Source organism: Bos grunniens, chromosome 22, assembly GCF_055505025.1.
Source record: "Bos grunniens cultivar Pamir isolate PY7600 chromosome 22, Bosgru_T2T1.0, whole genome shotgun sequence".
In the NCBI taxonomy this organism is placed as follows: Eukaryota; Metazoa; Chordata; class Mammalia; order Artiodactyla; family Bovidae; genus Bos; species Bos grunniens.
In genome coordinates, this window is record NC_141186.1 from 59,944,809 (window position 1) to 59,958,440 (window position 13,632).

Consider the following 13,632-nt stretch of genomic DNA (forward strand, 5'->3'; position numbering starts at 1 on the left):
AGCCTGCCGGGGGGCGGCCTGCTGCACAGTCAGGCTCCAGGCCCTGAGCGGCTCTGGTCGCTAGGCCTGGTGAGAGGATGCAGGCCCAGAGTCAGTGCCACCCCACGGGGCTGGGGCAGCGGGACGGGCTTGGAGCTTCCTGGGAAGCAGGATGTGATTCCCGGCAGGTGGGCTCGAAGTGATTCCTGGAGAGTCAGGTGCCCAGGGAAGGGTTGGCAGCCCTGTGGAGTCAGGCAGGCAGTCGGGACCAGGAAGAGACGTGGCTGGGATGGGTTTGCTAGACGCTGGCAGGGTGGGGGGCCTCTGAAAGGTCCTGTCCTGAGAAGCTCCCCGAGTTCCCAGTGCAGGTGCCAGGGTCTCTGCTTCTCAGGACCCCTGTTGACTTGATCAGTTGATGAGGGCCCCGGGCGGAGGTGGTGATGAGGTGTTTGCAGCTGCCTTAGGAAGCGAGACTGACTCCTGAGCCTTCTCTTGTGCAGGGGGGACAAGACATCCTGTCTATGATGGGCCAGCTCATGAAGCCCAAGAAGACGGAGATCACAGGTGAGACGAGACGCAGTGCTGGGGGCTGGAGCCTGGCGGTGTGTGGGATCCTGCCCCTCCTGACAGCGGGGGCTGCGCTGGATCCCCATGCGCATCCCGAGAGGGAGACAGGCGGTCGTTGGCGCGTCCCGCTAGCAGCGCACTGCCCGTCGCCTTGGTGGCCCCTGCCCGCCTCCCCGGGTGAGGCTGCAGGCTGCCTGGCCCTTGTGGGCCTCTGATTTACTTGCTCCTCTTGCTAACTGTATGCTCCTCTTTTTCCGAATTACCACAGATAGCTTTGTTACTTGAAAACTGTCAACGTTAAAGCTGTTTTCTTGCAAATTTCAGCCAGTGGCACGATGTGAACCCCCAGAGCAGTGTCCTTATCGTAGCATGGTCTCTCCAGCCCCGCCTCTTAGCTGTGGTGGAAGGTGTTGGGTGTGTGAGCTGCTCCCCCCTGCTGATGGTACAGGTGCTGGTTTGGAGAATGAAAACCATGACCTTGGACAGTTATTCAGCTTTTGAGATGCTCGTCCCTCTTCGAGCTCTGAGATGGGACCTCTCCTCAGACCTTGTCATTCTTCACAGGTTTTCCTCCAGAGAGGATTCTGAACGCACCCTATTCCTTCTAGGCGCTTGATTGAAAGTTAATTAACGGAAGCTTTGTCACACAGGCCACGAGAAAGGGTCACTTACTCAGTGTAGCACAGGGGAATTTGCATATGAAAACTGCCCGTCTTCCAGGCGGGTTTGAGATAATAAGGCCCGGTGGGGAGTGTGACAGACCACACCAGGAGTGTGCGTCCTGGTGAAGACAAGCGTGTACAAACTTAACACACCTTCAGGGGAGCGTGCCAGGGTTCTGCTTTTAGGCAACAGTAGCGCAATTTCAGATGAAACTGAAGCCTGGAGTGGGGTTGTAGCCTGATGCTGGGGTCACACAGCTCGCACTCAAGCCCAGCTCTAAACTTGGGCTTGGGTGGGATTCGGCGGGAGTGAAGAGAAAGGCGATGGCCTCCCCACGGCACTGACCCTGCCCGACCCTCGTCTACTCCTAGATAAACTCCGGGGGGAGATCAACAAGGTGGTGAACAAGTACATCGACCAGGGCGTGGCTGAGCTGGTCCCGGGCGTGCTGTTCGTGGACGAGGTCCACATGCTGGACATCGAGTGCTTCACCTACCTGCACCGCGCGCTCGAGTCCTCCATCGCACCCATTGTCATCTTCGCGTCCAACCGAGGCAACTGCGTCATCAGGTACCTGCCCCCTGCCCCCAGGCTCCTCAGGGTCTCCAGGGTCACATCACCCCGTCGCGCCACCCGTCGAGTTGGGGAGGAGGGCGCCCTGTTCATCCTGAGGGAAACGCTCGGAGTGGCTTGATTTCACTCGAGCAGTCACCCTGTTTCTGCATGTGAGGGCTTCCTCGTGGTAACGGGTTCCCATGGGTGTGACTTGGTCATCTGGTTGGAGTGGGCAAAGGAAAGGTCGGGTGGGCCAGCCCTCAGCCACACGGCCTGTGTTGACTTCCGTCCCACGTGAGCTCCCCGAGGTGTGTGTTGTGAGTTCACTTTTCAGATGAGGAACCAGAATGACAGCATAGTGTGCCCCTGGCCACAGATAGGACGAGAAACCCTGGCCTCTGACAGTGAATCCTGTCCTTTCTTTCTGGCCCAAACCTTTTCTTGGGGCCACACTGGTACCTTCCTCCCAATCCCCAAGGCCCACCTTCAAGAAGGGAGCCCAGGGGCGTTCCTGGTGGTCCAGTGGTTAAAATCTGCCTTGCAGTGCAAAGGACATGGGCTCTTTCCGTGGTCCAGCAAGATCCCACTTGCTGCAGGACAGCGGAGTCTGTGCAGCGTGGCTACTGACGTGCCCAAGGGCACATGCTCTTCAACAGGGGAAGCCACCGCAGTGAGAGCTGGAGAGCAGCCCCCACTCAGCGCAACTAGAGAAAGACCACACGCAGCAACAAAACCCAGCTCAGCCAAAAACAAGGAAGAGCTTTAGAAAAGGAAGGGCGCCCAGAGGCCTCGCCCCTCCAGCGCCCGAGTGAGCACCGGTGTGCCCAGTCGTTGGCTGCCGTGTTCTGCACACCCTGCGTGTTGGGCCTGCTCCCAGCAGTGCTGGGGCACGACGGGGTGGTGCAGGGCCTCTGCAAGCCTGCCACACAGTGGTGAGGGCGGCAGGGCCCGGAGACTGCGTGCTCCTGGCCCAGGGGGAGCGGGAATCTGAAGAGAGACCCCAAGACCTTGAATGTCTCAGCACAGAGCTGCAGCCAAAGCGAGTGAGGAGCCTAGACCAACCTGCACCCGAGCCCCGCCTCTGCAGAGGGGCTCTGTCTCCGCTGAGCTCGTACGGCAGCCGTGCCGTTGGCTCTGGGGCAGCCCCACTCAGGTGGCCATTCTCGCCCGGGGTGAGGGTCTGTGTGCACGCTGTCCATGCTGGTGGCAGCATCGTGCAGCCCCTCTTTGAATCCCTGTAATGCTGTCTTGTTAAGAGCACCGCTCGCCACCGTCACAGCTGTCTTCTGGTCTTGAAGGGAAGGCAGCTTGGACCAGGTCCAGGCCAGCCAGGGCCTGGCCGCCTGGGCAGCAGCTGGAAACGCCGCCTGGTGAGTCTGGTGTCGGCCACGCAGACCCTGTGTGTACTTGCTGGACTTGGCTCTGGTGGGGCCTGGCTTCAGTGTGACTGCGGCAGACGGGCCCAGCCTGGACAGATGGCGCCCCTGCCGAGGGAGCCCCGCGGCCAGAGCCGACCCGGCCGAGAGCTGGGCCGAGAGCGCTCAGGACCAGAGTCCTCTTCGTCTCATGCCGTCTAGGGAAAAAGAGGCACGGGAGGGTGGCCCTGACCTCAGAACCCGCCCAGTGGGGCCTGGGGAACTTGGCCCCAGCCCCATCCAGAAGCATGTGTGTTGCAGAAACCATTTTCTCTAATACGTTGTCTGAAAGAAACTTTGTACCTAAGAGTCAGAGCTTGAATACATTTCCACAGTCTTTGGTCTTTAATTCCTGAGAAGTGCTTAGTATTTTTTAAGCAGAGGGTTTTTGGGGTTTTTTTTCTGTTTAAATTTTTAGTTTTATGGACTCAAAACCAAAAGAAAAAAATTTAACACATATTGATAAATTCTGTTCCTTTGTGGTTTTTTCCCTAATCTTTTTTTCTCTAGACTTTTTATATTTACTATCTCTGGAATGAAGATAATTTATCATGAGTGTTGTAAAATTGGGGATATTTTAGGATGGCGAATTGAGATCTTTTAAACTTTTCCCAGGAGAATATCTAAATAGGTTTTAAAAAGAGAAACATATAGCCTAAACAGAATTAAATAACTGAATATTAAATGTAGTTTTTAAAGGTTATTTTGTTTAATATGACAATTACAGGTATACCAAGTACTAAGATTTTAATCATGATAGAATTTTATCTTTATAATTCTTTATTATTATTTTTAGAAATATTTGTTGGTGAAAAAGATTTATTTTTTTCTAATGATGTCTTAATGTTTTGTATTTGCTACTAGTCTGCTTCCTTTTTTGTTTGAAAAGGTCTTAATTATTTTTATGTATTAGATTTAACAGTTTTTTCATTGTGGTAAAATGCACATAACATAGTTTGCCGTTTTAGTTATTTTTAAGTGTTGGGGAGGCCAGAATTGGGGGCCTGCTGCTGTGGCTTCCAGAAGTGGAGGCAGGAGCCCCCGGCTCAGCCCACTGGGCTTCCAGACACGGCTGAAGCCTGGCACGTGTGCCACACGTTTCTGCCGGGCACACAGCCCACTGGGAGCTGGTGCTGTTCAACCCGGTGGGGTGGCCATTCACTGGTTTGGCTAAGGTTCGAGAGAGAGACAGGCAAAGGATATGATTGGACAGTTCTCAAAAGAAATAAAATAGCTAAGGAACATAAGGGAAGGCATTCACGTGATTCGTTAATAGTCAAGGAAAGGCAAATTCAGATGAGGGTTAGGCCTTCCTTTTCCCGGGCCTTTAAGCAGCGTGCTGTTAGGCTGCTCCGTGCTGGCTGCAGGGTAGCGGGGCCAGATCGCTCCTGTGGCTGCAAAAATGAACATAGTCCTCTGTTCACCCATTCATGTTTAGGGAGATATTCAGGGCTGGGTCTGGCTCTGTGGGAGATGCTGAGGAAATGTTCACGGCAGTGTGCCTAAAACACCGTTAGTTATGACAGCAGCTATGAAGCACTGTGTGACTGCCCAGCGGCGTGGGTCCAGTGAGACTCGTCCTGGGCCGTTAATACTGAAACAACAGGAACAGAAGCAACCCGAATGGACCTACACACTTCGGGTAACGCGAGAGGGCGTGACAGGTGCCGGTACGAACAGTCTCTATGTGATTCCAGTTGGCTTTTCTCCTCCTCCCCCAGTTTCCTGTGGTGTTGATATTTGCAAAAACAATGACGCGGTTTCTGATGGCACCTGAGTTAGTCTGTGTCCTCTGCGGTCCTGCTTCTGACTCTCAGGACGAGAACTAGCTGCTCTGTTATCACCGGGGCCTCAGCCATGTTTCCACTGTCCAGAGAGGCCTGAGTGACGTGGAACTTGTCGGCCTTGCAGGGGCACGGAGGACATCACCTCTCCTCACGGCATCCCTCTCGACCTTCTGGACCGAGTGATGATCATCCGGACCATGCTGTACACCCCGCAGGAGATGAAACAGGTGGGCAGCCCCACCCCCTTCTCCCTGCCCTCGCTCGCCCTCCAGGTCCCTGACACTGAGCAGGACGGTGCCCGTGAGTGGGCCTGGCCTCCCACTGCCCCCTGCGGAGCTGCCTGCCGCGGGCGTGTCTCCGTGCTCCCAAGCCTTGGCCCACCTGAATGACGCGTGAGCCAACGGGGCGTTGCCTCTAGTGTCCCAGAGGCTCAGCTGCCGGGAGTCCTGGCGGTCCTCTCTTCTACTCCATCCCGCCTGGTAACCTTCGGACAGGGACAGTGGGAAAAACAACGGGAGGACCGCCAGTAAGGAGGTCCCAGCTCTGAGAGAGGCGGCAGAGCCCACTCAGTGATGGGCCCGCCCAGGCGCCAGCCCACCAGAGCCCACAGCAGCCTGGCTCCCGCGGGCAGAGCCCAGGTCCCAGCAGAGGGCGTGTGGGTGGGGGTCGTGGAGTGAGGCTCACAGGAAAGGTGCCCAGGGAGCGCTGAGCTCAGGGCCTGCATGGCGGCTCCGCCTGTGCTGAATCGGGAGAGGTGATGGCTGCGGGACTGGCCTCGTCCCCAGGGCGCAGCCCCAGCTCTCCGTGCAGAGTCGGAGCCGCAGCCACATGCCCGCAGCCTTGGCAGCCCCATCCCTTCTGGCCTTCCAAGCCATCCTCTCCCCCTGTGCTGGCTGAGCCCTGCGTGGCGATTCCAGGACACAAAGCCGGCCGTGCACTGCGGGGCCCAGCCATCTGCTGTGCCCACCCTGACCCCAGACAGTCTCAATGGGGCATTGGTCTCTCACTGTGGGTCAGCGTATGGCCACGGCTGGGGACCTGGAGTGGCCCAGGGCCACACTGACATCCGGGGGACTCTGCCAGACCCTCTCCTCCAGAGCACTCAGATGGGGTACTGAGTCGTTCGATGCCGTCACTCGAGGTAGGGCGGACAGTTACTACTGATGTTCTTAAAGAGCGGGTGCTGAGATGTAGACTGGTTAGCTTGTCCAGGTTCGCATGGCCCATCTGTGGCAGGACTGGCTCTGGGACCCAGGCTGTCTCATCCTGAAGCCCCTTACCTGAAGTCTCTGCCACCAGCCTCCTCCCCGTGAGAAATGTCCCATCTGGAGGGAGTCTCTGTGGCAGTTGGCCAGCAGGCCGCTCCTTTCGGAGCTCAGAGGGCCTCTCCTGGACCCTGCATAGCAGCCCCCCACCTGCCTGTGGCCTGTCTGGCCTGGCCCTGCGTGTCTTGTTGACTAGCGCCCAGGAGGCCCGTGATGTGTAGAGCCAGAGCTCTCCCTGCGTGACAGCATGGATCGGACCCCAGTGGTTGTGGTTGACGGCAGCAAGCTGGGTGGGAGATGGGGTCCACGGCTGGAGGCCTTGTCCCCACATGAGAGTCTCTTGGTCTTGGATGAATGCTGGGTCGAAGCCAAGGCTTTCACTGACTAGGAGCAGAAGCAGAAGCAGAGGAGACACTGGCCCCTTCCTCACCCCAACCGTTGTGGCCGGGGCGGCGCCCTGTGCCCCACGGCGCTCCGTGGCTGCGTGGTGTCCTCTGTGGGCCTCCGCCTCTGGTCACGGGACAAGCGCTCCCTCCTCTCGGGGCTGTTGGGAGGCCCCAGGGAGAGCACGGGAACTCAGGGAGGAGTGACTGCTGCTCACAGGCTCCTCAGCAGCTTTCAGTGAGCAGGGCTCCAGGCTGGCATCGCAAGATCAGCCAGCCAACCTCTGTGGCTTCCTTTCCACCCGGAGCATGCTGCCCTACCCCCCCCACACCCCCCACCACCACCCCGCATATGCGTGCTGCCCCAGGGTCCGCAGGCTCAGCGGGGGAGCCTCTTCTTGGGCTTTCTCTTGGGCGAGGAGATGACAGACCAGCTCCAGGACGAGCCTGACTTTGCTCATGCCATTCAGGGGACAGTCTCAGCACTTCTACTGGAGCTTGGGTGGGTTTTTTAAAAACAAAATGATGTAACTTGTGTACTCTGCCACCAGCGCCGACACCCTCATAAACTATCCCTTGCAGGTTATTAAATGATTAAAGATCTAATTTATGAACTGTCGCTGGTGAGCGGTCTGGAGCAGGAGCTCCTGGCATTGCTGTGACCTGCTCCAGAGAGAGCGAGAGCACAGCATCCCTGACACCCTGCAGTGTCGGCCGCTCGGGCTGGGCTCTCCCCACCAGGCTCCAGGACCCCGTGTCCACATCTCCCTAGAGTTCCCGAGGCCCCGGGGACTTCTTGTGGCAGACCCAGCTGTTGGTGACAAGCTCTTTCTACTCGAAAGTGCAGAGCTGCCCTGCTCTGATGGGCGTTTACCAGAGGGGCGTCCTTTGGCGGGAGCCTTCTGCCCCTGCTTTCCCCCGTCCGCGTGCCCATCTGGTGACGTCTCTGCTCAGCTGCACATAGATGCTTGTGACTGAGGTCACACCTGGCAGCCCCCGGCTGAGCCGACGTTTGATGTGGCCAGTGCAGCGTCTGTGAGATATTTGAGTGGACAGCACTCTAGCGCTCAGGACATTTCGTACAGAAGTCTGAGTTGAGACCTTCCTGCCAGCGCCTGGCCCTTGGCCCTGGCGGCACCGCTTACTGCAGAGGGGCTGCCTCCCCATCCACCGTGCCCCTGCCCGCTCGCCACTCACGTCTGCGGGCCTGCTTCCGAGCTGGGCCTTCCCTGCGGACAGCTCCTGACCCTCTGGTCCCTCTGCCCCGGTGACGCTGTAGCCTGGGCTCAGTCTCTCCCGCCTCCATGGCTGTGTCCCGGGTACGTCTTTATGGCTTTAATTTAAACAAGGGCTTCTTGATATCTTGTTTACGAAGCTGCCAGAGTGAAAAATTCCTGTATTATACGAGGCTCGACGTCCCCGAGTTATCTCAGCACACAACACGCAGCATCATTACCCCGCTGCCCCTTATCACTCGGTGCTGCCGCGCGGCCAGCGCCCCGGCACCACGCGCCCTGCCGTCCCCGCCCAGCCTGCCTCCCGCCAGCCCCCGGGGTCATCAGCGCACGTGCGCCAGCCTCCTCTTGACAGATGTGATGTCACCCAGTGATGTTATGAGGGCTGCTGAATCTTTAAAAGTACCTTTTTAAACATATTTAGCCATCACGTCAGGCAGAGAAAGGGCGCCTCTCCTTGCCTTACAGGTGGCGGTGCCCGCCCTGGGGAGGGGGGTTGGCTTCCCTGAGGGAGCCCCTGAGGGGTAAGGCGAGGAGGCACCAGCTGCCTCCTGTGGTCCTGTGGCTGCGTCCCCCAGGGGTGCGAGGCCTGCAGTGCCCACGGGAGGCTCTGCCCCGCCCACCCGGGTTGGGCCTCTATGGTCTCAGGAGGTGGCACGAGAATGCTGAGGTTGGCCACTGTTGATCACAGTTTTTCTCCCAAAGATCATTAAGATCCGAGCCCAGACAGAGGGGATCAACATCAGTGAGGAAGCGCTGAACCACCTGGGGGAGATTGGAACCAAGACCACCTTGAGGTGAGCTGGCTCCCGGGCCCTGTCTGGATGGGGGCCTGGCCTGGCCCAGGGTCAGAACGGCCGGCTGGCAGTGTTGGGAAAGCTGAGTGGCTGCAAGTCCTCCGTCCCGAGATGGGCCCCCTGCCCAGCGGCCCCTGGGGTGCAGGAGGGGGGCAGGACTGGACACGGGGGCGGGGCAGGCAGCCCCCTGCAGCCCCCTGCAGCCCCGGCGCCTCTGCCTGGTGGGCGGGGAGGAGCCCGACAGGCGGCTGTCCTGACTGCTCCCAGCGGCCAGAAGCCGGTTGCTGTGGATGGCGCCCCTCGGTGTCCTGATCCCTTCCTGTGAGTCACAGCTTCTCAGTGCTTAGCCCAGCCTGGTTCCCTTGGCGTCGGCTCCTCACTTCTAAGGGGGATGCAGAGCTGCCAGCTGGCTGGGTGGCACGGTACGTGCAGAAGCGCTGGACGTGCTCGCCTCCGGATGGCGCGTGTGCTCTCGGGCATGTGCTCCTCTCCCCGCCGTGTGCCCCGCCCCGTCTGGACCCTGGCATTGGCTCCCCACCACTGTGTGCGCCCCAGGTTGCGGGCCCTTCCCCGCAGTGCAGCTGCTGCCTGCTGAGCACTTCAGGCGGTGACAGAGTCGGGTGGCGGGGCTTACGGCGTGTTGGTGACTTCTGGCTCCTCTGGTGGGGTGGTAGGTCCAGCTCTCTGGGAGGTGACCACTGTCCCTGTCTGCTGCGTCTGCAGCAGCTGGCACAAGCTCCCGGGGCTCATGAGCACTCCTGCTGGCATGGGCAAGGGCTCCTGCCCATGGCCCCGACTCACCCCCGCCCTGGCCGCTCTAGGTACGCCGTGCAGCTGCTGACCCCGGCCAACCTGCTGGCCAAGATCAACGGGAAGGATGGCATCGAGAAGGAGCATGTGGAGGAGATCAGCGAGCTCTTCTACGACGCCAAGTCCTCGGCCAAGATTCTGGCCGACCAGCAGGACAAGTACATGAAGTGAGGCGACCTAGGGCCTCTGCGCGGGGACTGCGGTCAGCCAGGCCCCGGCCCAGCCGTGGACAGGAGGCTCCAGCCACGCTGGGTGCTGTCCCCACCCAGGTGGACAGCAGCACTGTGAAGTCGGCATGGAAATGTTTCCTTTAAATTATTGTAACTCCTCCCGTGGCTGCTTTGAAGGAACCCTGCCGCTGGTGTGTTTTCTAATAAATACCGATAGGTTATTTTGATGACATCTGACTCCCTTAATTTTTAAAAAGGGACCTTTGTGCTTTGGAACAGCTGGAGAGGTGGAGGGCTGTGAAGACGGCCCAGCGGTCCCTGGCGGCCAGCCCCTCGCCGCCACACACATCGTGTGCACTCAGCCCGCGGCACACGCCCTGGGCTCTGCACATGTCCTTGGCGGTCAGCTCTCTGCTGTCCACCCCAGGAGCCACCCGGCGCCCATGTCACACCTGGGGCTGCCCCGTCTCCGATGACCCGGACAATTCTAAGGAGTGCTGGTCAGGTGCCCTGTCAGCGCCCTTAGTGGGGCAGGTTTGGTGCTTTTCTCGTGATTAAACTGGGATTAAGGGTCACTAGGAGAAGAGCACTGGGCGTTTCCATCAGGCCGTCGGGCGTGCCCGCTGGCGGGGCTCCTGGCTGCTGTGCTGGCGTGGGCCCCCTGGCCCGGGCGTGCCGTCGGGTTGCTCCGCCCGCCTTCCTCACCGTCCTCCTTGGAAGGCGTCTCTAAGCCCAGCCCTCCCAGGGGGCGGCACCTTCACTTCACCTCCTGGAGGCTGAGTGTCTGCCCCGGAGATCATCTGTTCTCTTCTGTGTCGAGACAGACTTCTGGAGCTTTTCTTTTATTATTTAATTTCTTTGGCTGCACTGGGTCTTGGTTGTCGCATGGAGCTCCCCAGCCAGGGCTTGAACACGGCCCCGTGTTGGGAGCACCGAGACGTAGCCACTGGGAATTTTTACTATATGTTTTGGGGTTATAACCCAGTATGACGTTATTTTGTTGCTCAAGTTCCTCAGCTTTGACCACTGGGATCCCTTTCAGTTGGGCCCTGTGTCCCTGAGCCATGCCCCCGTCACGGGGACGACGTCTTTCGTCAGGCCCTGGGAGGGAGGGCCCGCGGCGCGTGGGCAGATGCCGCCTGGGTGCCCTTGCCGGGCAGGAGGACCACGGCGCACTCTGCCGGGCCGGCCCTTGTCCCTGCGCCCACCGGGGGCAGTGCTCGGTGCAGGAGCAGCGCCTCACGGGCAGGGTCTCTGGTGCTTCTGTGTGCACCAGAGGGCACCCGCCGAGATGGGGATCCTCAGCACCACTGTAAGTCAGCCGGCACGCACCCCCGTCACCGGAGCTGAGCGGGAATCCAGGCGGGCGGGCGGAGTGCCGGGGTCCTCGAAGCCCCGCTGCCAGCATGGGTCTTGTGAGGGCCCTGCTGCTGCCCAGCATGGGGGTCCTGAGGTGGGGGTGTGAGGGAAGTGGGCACAGGGAGGGGTGGTGGGGTGCTTCCTGAGGCCAGGGCCATGTGCGCTGGCCCTACCTGGCTACCCTCTCCCCCGAGTCCGCGCCCATGTCTCTGGTCTCCCAGCTTAAGGCGCGCTGGACCCACAGAAGCGTGAACCGAAGATGAAGATGCAGCAACAGCTTGCCCTGCTGGGCCGCAATGCCGTGCGCCTCCTCCCGCATGCTCGCAGCAGCCCCCTGGGAGTGGGCTGGGGGTCCCCTGCCCAGCTAGTGACGATTCGTCAGGTGGTTGGAGGCCGTGCTCCTCAGTGTGCCGAGCTGTGGGGGTGGGCCCTCGAGCCCTGGGGAGGATGGGCGCGTGTTCACTGCCCGCTGTCCACACTCCCCAGGTCTCCTGGCCTTGGTGGTGCCCAGAGAGATGGTCTGCTCGTCCGTCGGCACTCACAGTGAGGGAGACAGGTCTGGACAGGTAGGAAGGCTGGGTTAGTTTAATTTCCCTCCTATTTTTCCCAGCAAAGCTTGTGATTATTACATTAATCTTCCAGGCGAAGTTTTTACGACCAATCCCTCGCCGACTATGAGAAGTTTCTCCATCCATTACCAAGAGGGAAACAGACCCTGGTGGGGAGGGAAATATTTGTTACATCTTATCTGGCTGACACATAATCTACCAACAATTACAGCAGCCCCATTTTTTGCACTATTTCAGCTCCGACGTGAAGAACTGTTGTAATGTTAGCGTGAGGCAGGGAGGGGGCTGTTGGTAGGAAGTGGCTAATCTTCCACGCTCTGGTCCCAGGCTGTCCTGGGTGCCTCCCAGCAAGCCCGATGGGTGAGCTGCCTGTATCCCAGCTCCCTGCTCCTGTGCTAATGGCCAGGAATGCATGTGAGGGCCCGGGGCCTAAGGGCTCTTAAAGGGAGGGCCCTGCTTCCATTTTCTCCGCCCACGTCTTTTCACCACCACACCTCTTAGGTTACACCCCCAAGATAGGTTCTTAGAGAATATTGGTTTTTAGAACTAAACAGATGATGATGACTTCTTGGCTAGCAGACCTTTCTCAACCCTCTTTCTAATAAAATGGAGCGCCTGAGTGGTGGGGGTGCGTTCCCTGTTGGACGCCACCCGCCCCCCCTCCTCAGACCCCAGCAGGCGTTGCCCAGGAGAGCAACAGATACAGGTGCCCCACAGCGTCTGCGCCAGCCGAGCAGCGCCTGGAGGGTCCCGGCAGAGGTGATAGGTGGGCGGGAGCGGGGGTCCGGGGGGCCCAGCAGGCAGGGGTGCAGCTCGGGTTGTCTTTGACCCTTGCCCTTGATCCCTCTGGTTCTTGAGCTTTGGTTTCTTCCTGTGAAGATGGGTTGGTGTGCGGACTTGGGGGGGTCTGCCGTGGCTGCATCAGGCACTCCATTTACTGAGATTCAGTCAAGAGTCCCGACCCCTGTCCCTCTTGGAGGAGGAGGAGACATCTTCGGTTCACGCTTCTGGGGGTCCAGCGCGCCTTCATCCAACAGGAGCCAGATTCTAGTGGCTGGGCGCCGGGCCCTGCCCCTCCTGGTCCGGACAGCTCGTCCTGGGAAGGCTGGAGGTCCCCTGCCGCTGGACCCGTCAGGCCCACAGGCTGGAGAGGGGAGAGAGCCGGCAGGGGTCTGGGCCTTTTCCCTAATGTCCACTACTTCCAGGAAGGGTATGCCGGCCCTCGCTGCCCCCTGGCCCCCTCTTCAATGAGGTGCAGGCAGGGCTGGGCAACGGGGATGGGGGCGCTGGTTCCCGCTCTGTCCCAGACTAGTCCGGCCCTTTGGCGTCTGGAAACGGGCCCGCTGAGAGTAGACCGGGGCCCACTCATCCCGTCCTTGTCCTGCCTCCGTTTCCTGGGGACAGGAGGCCCCGGGGAAGGGGTGCCGGGGCGGCCGCCGGGCTGGCTGTCGCCGGCTGGCCCCGTCACCCTGGCCGTCACTCGCGGCAGGCGCGGTGATTAATGGCCAGGCTGTGCCGCCCGGGCCGCCGTCAGCGCGCGTCTGCGGCGATGGATGCGCTGTCAGGCGCCGGCCCGCGCTGACCCCGGCCCGGCCGGCGCGATCAATGGGCGGCGCGCGCGGCGGCTGGGCCGGCGCGATAAGATGCGCCGATGGGCGCCCGCCGACCGCCCGTTCGACATCGCCGTCGCCGTGTGATTAATGGGGACGCGGCGGTGCGGGGACGCACGCGCGCGCACGGGGCTGGCGGTCCCAGGACACGCGTGCGCCGCCCTGCGCGAGGGCTGGGCGCGGGGACCACCGTTCGGCCTCCGCCCGCGGGCCACCAGCCTCTCCCCACGGCCCGGCGTCTGAAAACCTGGAGTCTGGCCCGATCGCCCGCATTCTCCCCTGGCCCCATGCGCGAGGGCGTACAGGCTCCAGACAGCCGACGGCATACGGCCCGGGAGGAGCACGGGCCGGTGCTGCGGGGGCGGTAGGGCGGCTTCCGCGAGGAGGTGACGGGGGCGAGCAGCAGCCGGGCTCGCACCAGGCCCTCCTACCCCTTTCCCGAGTCTGCAGCCGGCCGGCCGCGCGCCC

General features: G+C 60.4%; 1 protein-coding gene across 1 annotated transcript in view; it reads left to right on the plus strand.

The window, feature by feature from the left end:
• RUVBL1 (RuvB like AAA ATPase 1) overlaps positions 1–9,856 on the plus strand; it is a 31,548-nt gene extending 21,692 nt beyond the window's left edge. Inside the window, exons 7-11 of the mRNA XM_086368836.1 lie at positions 480–543; positions 1,581–1,779; positions 5,091–5,193; positions 8,555–8,646; positions 9,468–9,856. Of these exons, the coding sequence (XP_086224962.1) occupies positions 480–543; positions 1,581–1,779; positions 5,091–5,193; positions 8,555–8,646; positions 9,468–9,627 (618 nt within the window). The 3' untranslated portion in view covers positions 9,628–9,856. The remainder of the gene's footprint in view (positions 1–479; positions 544–1,580; positions 1,780–5,090; positions 5,194–8,554; positions 8,647–9,467) is intronic.
• The last annotated feature ends 3,776 nt before the right edge of the window (positions 9,857–13,632 follow it).